The 11,449-nt window shown below is 36.0% G+C and overlaps 4 protein-coding genes across 5 annotated transcripts; 3 read left to right on the forward strand and 1 right to left on the reverse strand.

Annotated features, from left to right (window-relative positions):
* The first annotated feature begins 217 nt into the window (after window positions 1-217).
* Window positions 218-1,741, forward strand: LOC123308675 (RNA 3'-terminal phosphate cyclase). The gene is made up of 6 exons (XM_044891441.1): window positions 218-381; window positions 440-557; window positions 614-762; window positions 813-1,234; window positions 1,304-1,565; window positions 1,625-1,741. The coding sequence occupies exons 1-6, from the start codon at window positions 340-342 to the stop codon at window positions 1,679-1,681; spliced, it is 1,050 nt and encodes a 349-aa protein (XP_044747376.1). The 5' UTR covers window positions 218-339; the 3' UTR covers window positions 1,682-1,741.
* A 484-nt stretch (window positions 1,742-2,225) lies between these two features.
* LOC123307993 (farnesyl pyrophosphate synthase-like) lies at window positions 2,226-4,825 on the forward strand. The gene is made up of 4 exons (XM_044890509.1): window positions 2,226-2,655; window positions 2,709-3,009; window positions 3,811-4,239; window positions 4,301-4,825. Exons 1-4 carry the CDS (start codon window positions 2,519-2,521, stop codon window positions 4,634-4,636), a joined length of 1,203 nt encoding a protein of 400 aa, XP_044746444.1. The 5' UTR covers window positions 2,226-2,518; the 3' UTR covers window positions 4,637-4,825.
* A 637-nt stretch (window positions 4,826-5,462) lies between these two features.
* LOC123308174 (arrestin homolog) lies at window positions 5,463-7,092 on the reverse strand. Its single transcript, XM_044890739.1, has one exon. The coding sequence runs from the start codon at window positions 7,003-7,005 to the stop codon at window positions 5,794-5,796; it is 1,212 nt and encodes a 403-aa protein (XP_044746674.1). The 5' UTR covers window positions 7,006-7,092; the 3' UTR covers window positions 5,463-5,793.
* A 925-nt stretch (window positions 7,093-8,017) lies between these two features.
* Window positions 8,018-10,957, forward strand: LOC123308030 (CCR4-NOT transcription complex subunit 2). 2 transcript variants are annotated; one of them, XM_044890553.1, is made up of 6 exons: window positions 8,018-8,482; window positions 9,071-9,450; window positions 9,576-9,858; window positions 9,941-10,048; window positions 10,267-10,442; window positions 10,740-10,957. In XM_044890553.1, the coding sequence occupies exons 1-6, from the start codon at window positions 8,331-8,333 to the stop codon at window positions 10,757-10,759; spliced, it is 1,119 nt and encodes a 372-aa protein (XP_044746488.1). In that variant the 5' UTR covers window positions 8,018-8,330; the 3' UTR covers window positions 10,760-10,957. The 2 variants fall into 2 exon arrangements, with proteins under 2 accessions (XP_044746488.1, XP_044746486.1); XM_044890551.1 differs by lacking the exon at window positions 10,740-10,957 and having other exon boundaries at window positions 10,267-10,721.
* Window positions 10,958-11,449: the final 492 nt, after the last annotated feature.

Below are 11,449 nucleotides of genomic sequence, written 5' to 3' on the forward strand. Positions count from 1 at the left end.
TATTATCGTTTTTAATCGCCTACAACTGATCAACAAAAAAATTAAGATACCTAAAAAGATTCAGATGAAATAATTTCCCAGTTCTTTCAGAAATTTTGATTTATGTTCCAGGATGTATGAAAATTTGACTATTTTTCAAACTGTGGTAATCTTTCAGGTTTTCCTCCATAGGTGACGCTACGGCATTTCCTACAAAAATATAGAGCTCTTCTAACAAAGACATTTTCCTCATTTCCTCTGATTTTCCTCTGAAAAGTAAAAAATAATCTTTGGCTGAAAAGATTATAATCATAACTCTGAATATAGATAATAATAAGTACTGAATTTACAATTCACGAAATGGAGAATACACTAGAAATAGATGGTTCAGAATTAGAAGGAGTATGGATGAAAAAAAATTTGAATTATTGAGACAAACTATATATCTCCTTTTTTATAGGGAGGACAGATATTGCGGTTAGCGCTTTCTATGAGTGTGTTAAAAAATTTGCCTGTAAGAATAAATAATATAAGAGCCGGTAGATCAAAATCGGGCCTACTGGAACAACATCTAAAAGGTGCTTATCTGAGTAACAAGCACCATTCGATAATTAATACGGTTATTTCTTAACAGGCGTTGAATTAATGGGTTATATAGCACAAGCTGATGTTAGAGGTGCCCACTTGGGTTCAGTATCTATAGACTTTATCCCAAAAAAATTAAATGGAGGTCGTTACCAAGCACTTGTGAAAACTGCTGGTAGTGTCACACTACTACTACAGGTAGAATTGAACGTTTCCATTCAATTCAAACTAATGCTATACATTTTAAGGTTGCTCTCCCTTGTTGCTTATTTGCTTCAACTGAAACAGAGCTTGAACTACACGGAGGCACCAATACTGATATGGCCCCACAAATAGATTACACAACGGAGGTCTATAGACCTAATTTAGAGAAATTTGGAGCGACTTTTGATTTCGACTTAATTAGGAGAGGTTATTTCCCCAAAGGTGGAGGCAAAGTACTGATTAATATCAAGCCAGTAAATAATTTGAAACCAGTCACTTTGCTGGATCGAGGAGAGATTATTTCAATTCATGGATGGTCTTTTGTTGCCGGATCTCTTCCTTTCAGACTGGCTGAACAAATGGCAGATGCAGCTCATGAAAAATTGCGAGGGGTTGTGAATGATATTAAAATAGATGTCTACAAAGAGGACAGAAACATAGCACCTGATAACGGAGCAGGTATTATGTAAGGCGATAGTTTCACAATGTCTTTTTAGGAAATGAATATGAATTAACCTATACATCATATTTACAGATTAGTTGCAGAAACAAGTACAGGATGTATACTTGGAAGTTCTGATTTAGTCAAGAGGGGAGAGCAAGCTTATATTGCCGGAAATCGAGCAGCCGATTCTCTAATAAAATCTATTACAGAAGGCGGTTGTGTCGATGAATATTGCCAGGACCAAATAATAATTTTGATGGCCTTAGCCAATGGTACATCGAGAGTTAGAGTTGGGGAGGTGACCCTACACACAAAAACAGCTATTTACGTTATTGAGAAATTCATCAAATCTGTAAGGATTTTACACATAATTTCTATAATGACTTTTTTAATCGTTTCCTCTTTTTTCAGTGCAAATTTAATATTGTTCCTGAAGGGAAGTCCAACATAATCGAATGCATCAAATAGATAATCTGATGATTATTGTTACTGTGACGAATTTTAAAGAATAAAAATATTCCAACGAAATTTGTATTGTTATTTTCCTGAAATTTCTCAAGGTTAGTTTCGATATGAAGACGCGAGTTAAACAAGATGAGTTGAATAATATCAAGTGGGCAAGTGAAACATCCTGTATGTGGAAAATGTAAGGTATTTCATTATTTCAATCAATTTGAAGTAATACCGAAAACGGACACTAATGCCTCCTAACAGGTTATAAAGAATGTATCCATTTCTCCTTAATTCCCAATCACCAATCACTGCATCCGCCTCAAAGATATAGGTTCCCTATTTATAAATTTTAATTAGGACATTGAGGTAGGTTCAGTGTTTCTTGGCAATGTCCTTGATTTTTCAATAGGTTCATTATCACAGATTAGAGATTAAGATTATTAACCCGTGGAAATTTGAAAAAGGGAATGTTCTTCCTTCTATCTACCTACAGATTATTCTTTTTTTATCTCTCTCTTTGGAAACATTAACCTGTAAATCTCTGTTCAAGTGTTCAACAACACTATTTTAAAACATGCCGTGAATCACACACTATCGAATGGAATACTTATGCGAGCCACGTGAAAAGAATAATTAAAATTCCAATCAATCCAATATTTCAAGTAGAAAGTATTCGACATACAACAGTGTCTGTATACAGTCTCAATTGGATGATTTTAATTAACGGAATTCCTAGGAATACCGGTATTTTGGAATCTATTCTATCATCCAACTTGCTCTCAAACCTCTTCAAACAGTATTATTCCAACATCCGAAAACTGAAAACATCGGAGTTGGATTTGCTGCGAAAGAATGACGTTGGGAACGATAAGAAAATGTGTCAGTCTTTTTAAATCGTGCAATTCGACGAATCTAGTTAGTTTGCACACGCTTTCAGAGTCAGCAACTCTCCGTAATTTGAAGCGGGGCCTTATTATGGATAGTTCAAGGTAATTATTTTTTTATTTCGGTCGAAATAGGTAATAATCCCAAGCTTTCCTAGGCCGGTTTCCACTTTTCCCGAAGAGAAACCAAAGAAACTTAACCTAGTTAGTAAAAAGGAAATCGAGGAGTTTGAAGATTTATTTCCTGGCCTAGTAAACGACTTGGTTACAAACGAGCACTTCGGAAATTTGACCGAAGTTACGTCGAGATTCGCTAAATCCCTAAATTACAATGTACCCCACGGTAAGAAAAACAGAGGTTTGGCAGTTGTTGCATCCTACAAGATTTTGGAAAAACCAGAAAATTTAACACCTGAAAATATCAAATTGGCGAATATTCTTGGATGGCTGATCGAAATGGTAAGTGGAACTGTTGGTACCTTTTAAAAATTTGATTCCGAAACTTTCATTCATTTCAAACATTTATCTGGTGGTTTTCCCTATGTATAAGGGAAAAATAATAGTTTTAAATCAATGTTAACCTCAATTCTACCAACTATTTCCCGTTGTTCAACAAGAATCTCTTATTTTTTCCCTGTTTCTCTTCTCTCAATGATACCGTACTGTACTAGATATAGCTATTTGAATTTTTTTTTCCTTTCCATCGCATTATTTTGTGATCCATAATATTTTCGGAATATCAAAAGTAACAAAGAATGTGTGTTCAAGTCTCTGTGTTCATTACAAATGCGGATTTATTCATGAGTTATTTATGGATTTGTAAAGGCCTGCATTATGTATTCAGGTTAAACAATGTGAGGATTCCTATAGAGGAAAAATGCATTCCTTTGAAGATTGAATGTGGAATATTGTCCTTTGGAAATGTAATGATCCACTGTTGAACCAGTAACAAGCAAATATAAATTTTATGGATGTTAGTTTTTAAGTACCTACTGACAAGTTGCAAGTTTGCAATATCATCGAGTATTTAACTTCTGTTTCTCAATGAAACTAAAAAAAAAAAATTAAACTGCAATTCCTTTTTGATTACTGGTGTATATTTAAGAATTACTGCAAAATCATGAGCTATAAAATCACCAGTTCAGTATCTATTATAAATGAAAAAATCTCAACCCACTTCTTTGTGTGAAATCACCATTTCATTTGATTGAATAGATATGTTACATATATTGTTGCATGAATAGTATTATTCTTCTTAAGCTGCAAGCATTCCTGCTGGTTATGGATGATGTAACTGATGGTTCAGAAACTAGAAGGGGGCAGCCCTGTTGGTACAAGCTCGAAAACATAGGCATTAGCGCAATCAATGATGGTATAATATTGGAAAACTCCGTTTACCTATTACTGAAGAAATATTTCAGACAACATCCCTCTTATGTTTATTTGATGGAATCTTTCTTGGATGTTACTAGAAAGACTATAATTGGTCAAATATTGGATTGCAACATAGTAGATCTAGATACACTAAGCATGGAAAGATTTGAACTTATTGCCTACAATAAGACTGCTCATTATTCCTTCTTCCTACCTGTTTCTTTAGCCTTATATTTGGCCAATTACACTGAACCCGAGGTCCATCAACAAGTCAAGGGGGTACTGTTGGAAATCGGAAAATACTTCCAAGTTCAGGTAAATATTCTAAACTTCACCCAAAATCTCACAAAAATAAAGTTTCAATCGAAAATTTCAGGATGATTACTTAGATTGCTACGGTGATCCGGAAATAACTGGAAAGATCGGGACTGACATCGAGACTGGAAAATGTACCTGGCTTGCAGCGAAGGCCTTGCAGATAGCTTCAGCTGATCAAAAAAAGATCATGGAAGAGAATTACGGGAAGCAAGATCCAGAAAATGTGAGGAAAATCAAAGATTTGTACAACGAGTTAGGCATAGCAGAATTATATGCTCAGTATGAGGAACAAAGTTACAGTGAAATTCAATCCTCGATATTAGACCTACCGAAAGAGGCGCCCCAGGAATTGTTGCAGAAGATTGTTGCGGTGTTTTACAAAAGGAATGCTTAAAAGTGGTGAAGTTTTGAGGAGTTCCATAGTTGAATCAAAATCTAGATATTTGTTCCTTGGTAAATATAGGAACCAAGTCTCAGAAGGAACCAGTTTTATTTTAACATCTACCTCAATGACATGTAATATATATTTTGATTTGTAAAGGTTTTTACTTTGTTGCTAAAAAAGACTGACAGCTATCCGAGATTGTTGCAAAAACAAGTTACCCATCAAGGGTAATTTATCGTAACTTATCAAAATTGTAACAATGTTTGAATCACCTTTGAATGAAATGTAAATTGTATCAATTGGTCATGTCGCAAATATCGGTATTATAGTAATAATGCATCCAAATCTTTAGTATTCTTATTTAATGGTGAATGTGAATGTTTTTACCAGTATTATCTAGTTTTTATATTAACTTATTTACTTTTAATACTTATACTGTTGTAGGAATAATGTTGATTCATGATTGGAGAAAACGGAATAAACTAATATTTGAAAGTAGAACATTTTTCTTTCATGCTTCAAAACACATCAACAAATGCATATTTCCAATAAGCCATCTATCGAAAAAATAATATATCCAAGAATTCCCATACTGAAATAAATTTGTTCAAGAATTAGTTAACTCTATAATCTTTGCTTTTAAGAAATTTCTATGGAAGGTCTCTACTCCATAGAAATTTCATGATGAATTTTAAGGAGGCGCCATCTAGTAGCGGAACCGCTAAAATGAAAGTAGGCAGATTACAGAAAACTCGTTCAATTCACTCCAACTTCAATGTAGTAAGTATAGAGGGCTGCTGTCTGGAAAATTGCAGAGTGATACTAGGAAAATAAATTTTTCGGAGCAACTTGTTATTTTATTTCATGCGCAAAGCTAAATTATATAAACTACATCTGAAGGTAATAGCAAAGAGTTAATACTCTTTGGTTATAATATAATACATGATTATATTCCATAAAGAGTATTCGATTAAAGACTTTTGCAACTGAAACAAATTTTAAGTAGAGTCACTTCTGAGAGAATCTCCAATATTAGTTCAGCTTGCTTATTCGGTTCCTACTTTTTTTTATCCCATTTCTGTGGAAATTTTTAGTTTTTCATTTTTTTTCCAATTTTCGAAAGCGTAAGTGAAAGCCATTTGCGAAGGTTCTCATGTTGCCTGGGTCTAATCAGCTTCTTCTCGGCTCATTCTGAATCTTGCAAAATCCTCGAAGATGATATTGTCGTCATCGTCGTTAGTATAACTGTTTTCGTACCTCGATTTTTCTATGGATCTTGATTTTTTCAATGCCTTGGCCTTATCCTTTTCGATGCTTCCAGGGGCTGGGTTGAGAAGTTTGAATGGCACATCTGTGACCAATTCTCCTCCAAGGGTCCCGCAGTTGAGTTTAACCCTCAAGGAGTAGGATATTACGATACCAATGGCATCAATCGGACATTTCCCTTCAGGCACTAAGGTGGAGCTAGCTAGGTTTACATCGTCGTCTTTCAGACGTCCATCCAAAGCAATACCTCTTCGATCCTTGTTACTTGAAGCCAGTGGCACCAAGTATACGACTTTAGTGAAGCTGGCACCTGGTGTTATCGGGCATCCTTCTCTCGTTTCCAAGCTGGCCACGTATTTGGAAAACTGGGCGTTGACCATTGTAACCTCGCAATGTTGAACAACGTACACCTTGATGTTACGCACTTGTTTTCTGGAATTGTTGCTGATCATTATGTTTGCGCCGATTTTTTCGCCGTGGTAGTACAAGTCTTTGTCCAAGGTCACTTCCAGGTTGATCTTTCCACTGGAAAAGGTGAATCCTTTGGAAACCAAAGAGCTGGGAAGGCGAGTGTTTTCACGATTGAAGGGAGCATATTGAAGCTTCTTTATGGCCAAAGTCACAGTACTCCTCTTGTGTCCCTTGTCTTCTTCGTTGGAACCGACGTACACTTTAACGTAGTATTCGACACCAAGGGGTTTTCCACCGTCATCTTCGCCTGGTTGTAGGATAACTGAGCATGGCGACATGTCCGGGAATCTGAAGATGAAAGGGGTAGCATTCGGTCCCATTTTTTTCATCAGTTTCTCTTGTATTGGGGTGGAAGTCTCCTTTTCCACAGTCTTTTTGGGGGGTATTAACTGATCTGAGGCGACCACCATTTCCTTGCTGAACTTGAGGCCCATGACCTCATCCTCTTCGCGGCCATATCTGTAGACTGTGATGACCTGTCCATAGACCCTTCTCCCTTGCAGATATCCATCTTCGACGACTACCACTCCATCGATGGGATCGGAATGATCCAAATGGTCGATGAAATCTCTCTTGCCAAGATAGACGGTGAGTTTACCATTAGGTGCAGTTTTTTTGAATACTTTGACGGCAACAACCATTGGATTTAAAACTGTACGAAATGTACAAACTTGCCCGTTTCGACTGAAGTGGAATTATTGAATCTTCTAACAGAAGTGGATCGTTTGGGTGGTACGGTTTCCTTTTAAATGTCGGCCAGGGGCTTCGCCTTTGCATAACGCTTAATCCTTTAATGAAATTAAGGATTCGTAAAGGGATTTGCTCCTAAGGATTCTCGAATGTCTTCGCTTATTCTTTGAGGAGTTGAATTGATTTTTTTCTGGATGTATCCAGAAGGGATACAATAAAATTATTTCTCCACTGCGTTGCTCCAAAAGAATTTAAAACATATTGTTCAATAATACGCCATTGTACAATTTTCATTTTAAAAAGTAGAGTTGCTTTTATTGATTTTAAACCTGTCTTCGAAATTTCACTTGAATGATCAAAATACTTTTTTTAAAACATATCCTCTGATCAACAATTAAATGGCCATAAATCTCTAGAAATTTTCAAATCAACGGTATCTGCTAAGCTAAATTATTAACTATGTATGTCCAAATAAGTCTATGTCTATGATATAGTCAAGAAGAAGTCATCCTGTAACTCAGATTTATTTTTTTATTTATTGATCTGAGTCTGTGGTTAATGCATAGAACACACAGACAAACAAACATAGAACATCTGCAACTACTGTTATCTGTGAAATGCACCATAGATGTCGTCAAGCAACCAGAGATCTTTTCTTCTTTTACTTTGTACCTGGATGGTGGCGCCATCCAAGAAAATATATTTTTTTTACCTCAATTATCAATGGGGTCTCCCGTTTTATGCATTGAACTAAACTTTCTTTCTTTAGTTCAATGGTTTTATGCTGAGTCACTGCTCTTTGCACCACAGATTACAGAGTAGTAGTGTCTTTGCACATACTATGGACTATATACATACATACAGCACAATTGTTAAACTGCCACCTGCTGACCAGCGGATGTACTATAAAATTGAATGCCAAATTACAGGTTCCGCAACTGTCTAATTTTGACATTTCACAAAACCGTAATTATAGTAATGGCGGAGAAAAGTTGGACAATAACATCTTCACTTTCCAAAAACTTCGTTTATTTAAGTTACAGTAGATAGTTTTTTCTATACGAGATTTGTGTTTTAACGAAAAAATAATTTTACCTGTGGGCTCTAGTTTCTACAACCTCGATTACTTACATTTCCACAGTCTTGTATATAATGTTTTGTATTTTTTTATCCTAGAATTTTTCACATAGAAGTTCTGAGAAAAAAACAAACTTTTACAATAGCTCATTCCTTGTTCCGTGATGAAAAATTGCCACCTTAGTGTAGATAGATAGCTATGGCGAATTTGAATTTCACAAGGAACATAGGAGGCAACAGCCTCGGTCGACCAGCTAGTGTTGGCTTTGGAAATAGTTCTATGTCTGGGCATGTAACTCCAGTATTTGGTCAGAGGGCCCCATCTGACAGAAGAGGAATACCTTCAATGGGGTAAATATACATTTCATATTTACATTGATGTGATATCTTGATTCTCCTAGGTTTCTGGGAAACCCCTCAGAGCTTGTGTGAGTTAAAGATCGGTTGTTTTGTGTAGGCTTCGTGGTTGTGTTCTTACACCACCTTGTGCACAGCTTTGCTGATTGTTTACCCAGAAGCGATAGTTGAATTATTCCTCTAGGCTTGAAAAGTTCTTTCCGAACTGGGGGCTTGACCATTCGATTTGGGGTCACAGTCCCTATCACTAGACTAGACCCATTAAAAATGGAATATATATTGAAACATGATTCCTGGGAATTTAACTAGTGGCATATTTTTTCTATTATGTATTATATACCTTGTGGTTTTCATTTAGTTTAGAAAGCCTTCTTTTCAAATCTTCAGTTTCATCTGTGGTTTTGAAAATATGAATATAATTATGGTCTAATGTCTTATGAGATTGTTCATAAAAATTCAATCTATTTTATAAAGATATCTTGAAACCTGAAGCATCATATGACATTTCCCTTCAAATTGGCATTTCTCCGTAAAGTAAGATTGCATTACTATGACAAGTTCAACAGATTCTTTATTTTCTAGGACCACTGGCCAAATGGGCAATGTCAATGCTTTAGGAGGTTATAATTCCTTCAACGCAGTGTTTGGCTCCGGTGATGCAAATACCCCATCCCTGTTAGATTTGAGTGAATTTCCCTCTTTGACGAACAGGAGTTCTGGCGACAACGTACCGCAACCGAGTCCGATGCCAGGAGCCAAACCCTACGTAGGCATGGTGAAACAGCCCACGTCAGAATCTAGTGAGTTCACCATGTCATCGGAAGATTTCCCAGCACTACCAGGTACACAGAACCGAGAAGGTGCTTCACCGGGAGGCAGTACGGCGATGGATAAACAGAACAACGGTGGCGGCGGAGACGGATCTAGTACGAGAGAGAACGATAAAGGGAGTTCGAAGACAGGTACGACCATTCGAGTATTTTTAAAAAATTACGAGTGGACTGATTATTTTGTATTAAATCAACAACAGATCATCTCTGATCTGTGATATTTTCCTCCAATTATAAACGTATGATGAATATTATAGGCATCCAAACATATCCCGATGGGAGGGTGACGAATATTCCTGCCAGTATGGTTAATGATCAATTTGGCATCGTCGGTCTGCTGACGTTCATCAGGGCGGCGGAGACGGATCCTGACCTGGTGTCGTTGGCGCTCGGGCAGGATTTGACGGCGTTAGGACTGAATCTCAACTCGCCAGAGAACCTTTACCCCAGTTTTGGTGGACCTTGGGCGGAATACCCCTGCAGGCCTCAAGACCTTGATTTTAACGTTCCTCCCGAGTACATTATCAATCACGCCATCAGGTAAAGAACGAAAGAAATTTCAACCTCGAATCATTTTAATATAAATGAGTATTTAATCTTTATATGATGAATTTTTTTTCAGGGATAAACTAGCATCATTGAAGTTGAGCCGATATAAAGATGATTTACTGTTTTTCATATTTTATAACAACGTTGGTGAAGTACTTCAAATGATGGCAGCTAGTGAACTGTGAGTAAAAAAAATGGTCTGTTTTTAAGTGCTCTGCAATACTAATTTCACCAGAACTGGATTAAAAACTCAATATGTCAAGTTCTCCTTTCCCGATCTACAAAACTGGGAATTTATCTATTCTCTTATCAGCTCCCTCATGCGTTGAATAATTCAACAGTTAGATAGTACGAAAATCGTATCAAATCCGACATACTGAAGATCTCTTACCTTTGCAGATATTCAAGAGAGTGGAGGTATCACATAGAGGAAAAAGTTTGGATAACGCAAGTTCCGGGCATGGTCTTGATAGAGAAAACTTCTACGTACGAACGTGGTACTTACTACTTCTTTGACGCGCAAAACTGGCGGAAAGTCGCGAAGGAGTTCCATCTAGAATACAACAAACTCGAAAGTAGGCCATCCTCAAATTTCAGCAGCCACATATACGGATGAATGGCTGATTTTCCATGACTCTGCCCAATATAAATAAATGAAATGTGTATAAATGATATGCATTAATTCGTTAGTGATAAGAAATGTGGCTGTAATGGAACAACCACACTATGATTGTTCCATTACGGAATTGGATAAGTATTAAATTGAAAGGAGTTAAAGTTGAATATCTATACACGTTTTCATTTTATTTGTAAATTAACTGTAAAATATTAATAAATAATGATATGATTACTTACTTTTGACTTTTTTTCAGTTACAATGAATTCATCTTGAATTTTATGAGGTATGCATGATTGGAGAGATTGATTTCCTGGGATGTTTCTACAGCAGTAGTCGGGTACTACTACCAAGAGTTGAAGAATTTTTTATCAATATTATTTTGACATCCAAATCAAAATTCTGAATTATATTCGCATCTGAAGACGAAATAATTCAGACTTTTCTTTCGATGAGTAAAAAATTTATATACTTTGAATTTGTTTGAATAATCACTTTTTGACCCATTTCCATTCTTTTCAATTCAATGTGTCGCTGATTTCGAAAATCTCCTGTAGATTCATCTTTTGAATTTATAGCCCCCTCAGATATTATTTAAAGTTGAAGTGAAACACCAAAAGACTCCGTAAACAAATGAGTTCTCACTCTAGAAGTCACTGTAGTATTCTAATTCAAAATTAGAAATATAGTTTTTCGTAGCGGAAAAACTCCCAAATTATCGCTTTTATATAATATTTCCTCCTCTATAGCCTAAAATGAAATACGTTCGAAAAATGCGTTAAATGAAAAACTTTCAGGGTACATTCTCAAATCTTTGACCGACTTTGCTGGCGAAGTTTGTGGTAAAATCCATAGACTAATAACATTGAACTCTATGGAGTTCAATGACTAATAATAATATTACTCTATGATAAAAACCATAGACTAATAATATATTTCCTCTATGGACAAGTCCATAGACTAATA

This window comes from Coccinella septempunctata, chromosome 2 (assembly GCF_907165205.1).
Source record: "Coccinella septempunctata chromosome 2, icCocSept1.1, whole genome shotgun sequence".
NCBI classification, from domain to species: Eukaryota; Metazoa; Arthropoda; class Insecta; order Coleoptera; family Coccinellidae; genus Coccinella; species Coccinella septempunctata.

Excerpts from the sequence above, each read along its gene's own strand:
- LOC123308030 (XM_044890551.1), top strand. The coding sequence starts at position 8,331 with ATGGCGAATTTGAATTTCACAAGGAACATAGGAGGCAACAGCCTCGGT. Across the intron at positions 8,483-9,070 it reads AGAGGAATACCTTCAATGGG|GACCACTGGCCAAATGGGCA; the intron begins GTAAATATACAT and ends TTTATTTTCTAG. Across the intron at positions 10,049-10,266 it reads ATGATGGCAGCTAGTGAACT|ATATTCAAGAGAGTGGAGGT; the intron begins GTGAGTAAAAAA and ends TTACCTTTGCAG.
- LOC123308174 (XM_044890739.1), bottom strand. The coding sequence starts at position 7,005 with ATGGTTGTTGCCGTCAAAGTATTCAAAAAAACTGCACCTAATGGTAAA.
- LOC123307993 (XM_044890509.1), top strand. The coding sequence starts at position 2,519 with ATGACGTTGGGAACGATAAGAAAATGTGTCAGTCTTTTTAAATCGTGC. Across the intron at positions 2,656-2,708 it reads CTTATTATGGATAGTTCAAG|GCCGGTTTCCACTTTTCCCG; the intron begins GTAATTATTTTT and ends AAGCTTTCCTAG. Across the intron at positions 3,010-3,810 it reads TTGGATGGCTGATCGAAATG|CTGCAAGCATTCCTGCTGGT; the intron begins GTAAGTGGAACT and ends ATTCTTCTTAAG.
- LOC123308675 (XM_044891441.1), top strand. The coding sequence starts at position 340 with ATGGAGAATACACTAGAAATAGATGGTTCAGAATTAGAAGGA. Across the intron at positions 763-812 it reads GTGTCACACTACTACTACAG|GTTGCTCTCCCTTGTTGCTT; the intron begins GTAGAATTGAAC and ends ATACATTTTAAG. Across the intron at positions 1,235-1,303 it reads GATAACGGAGCAGGTATTAT|ATTAGTTGCAGAAACAAGTA; the intron begins GTAAGGCGATAG and ends TCATATTTACAG.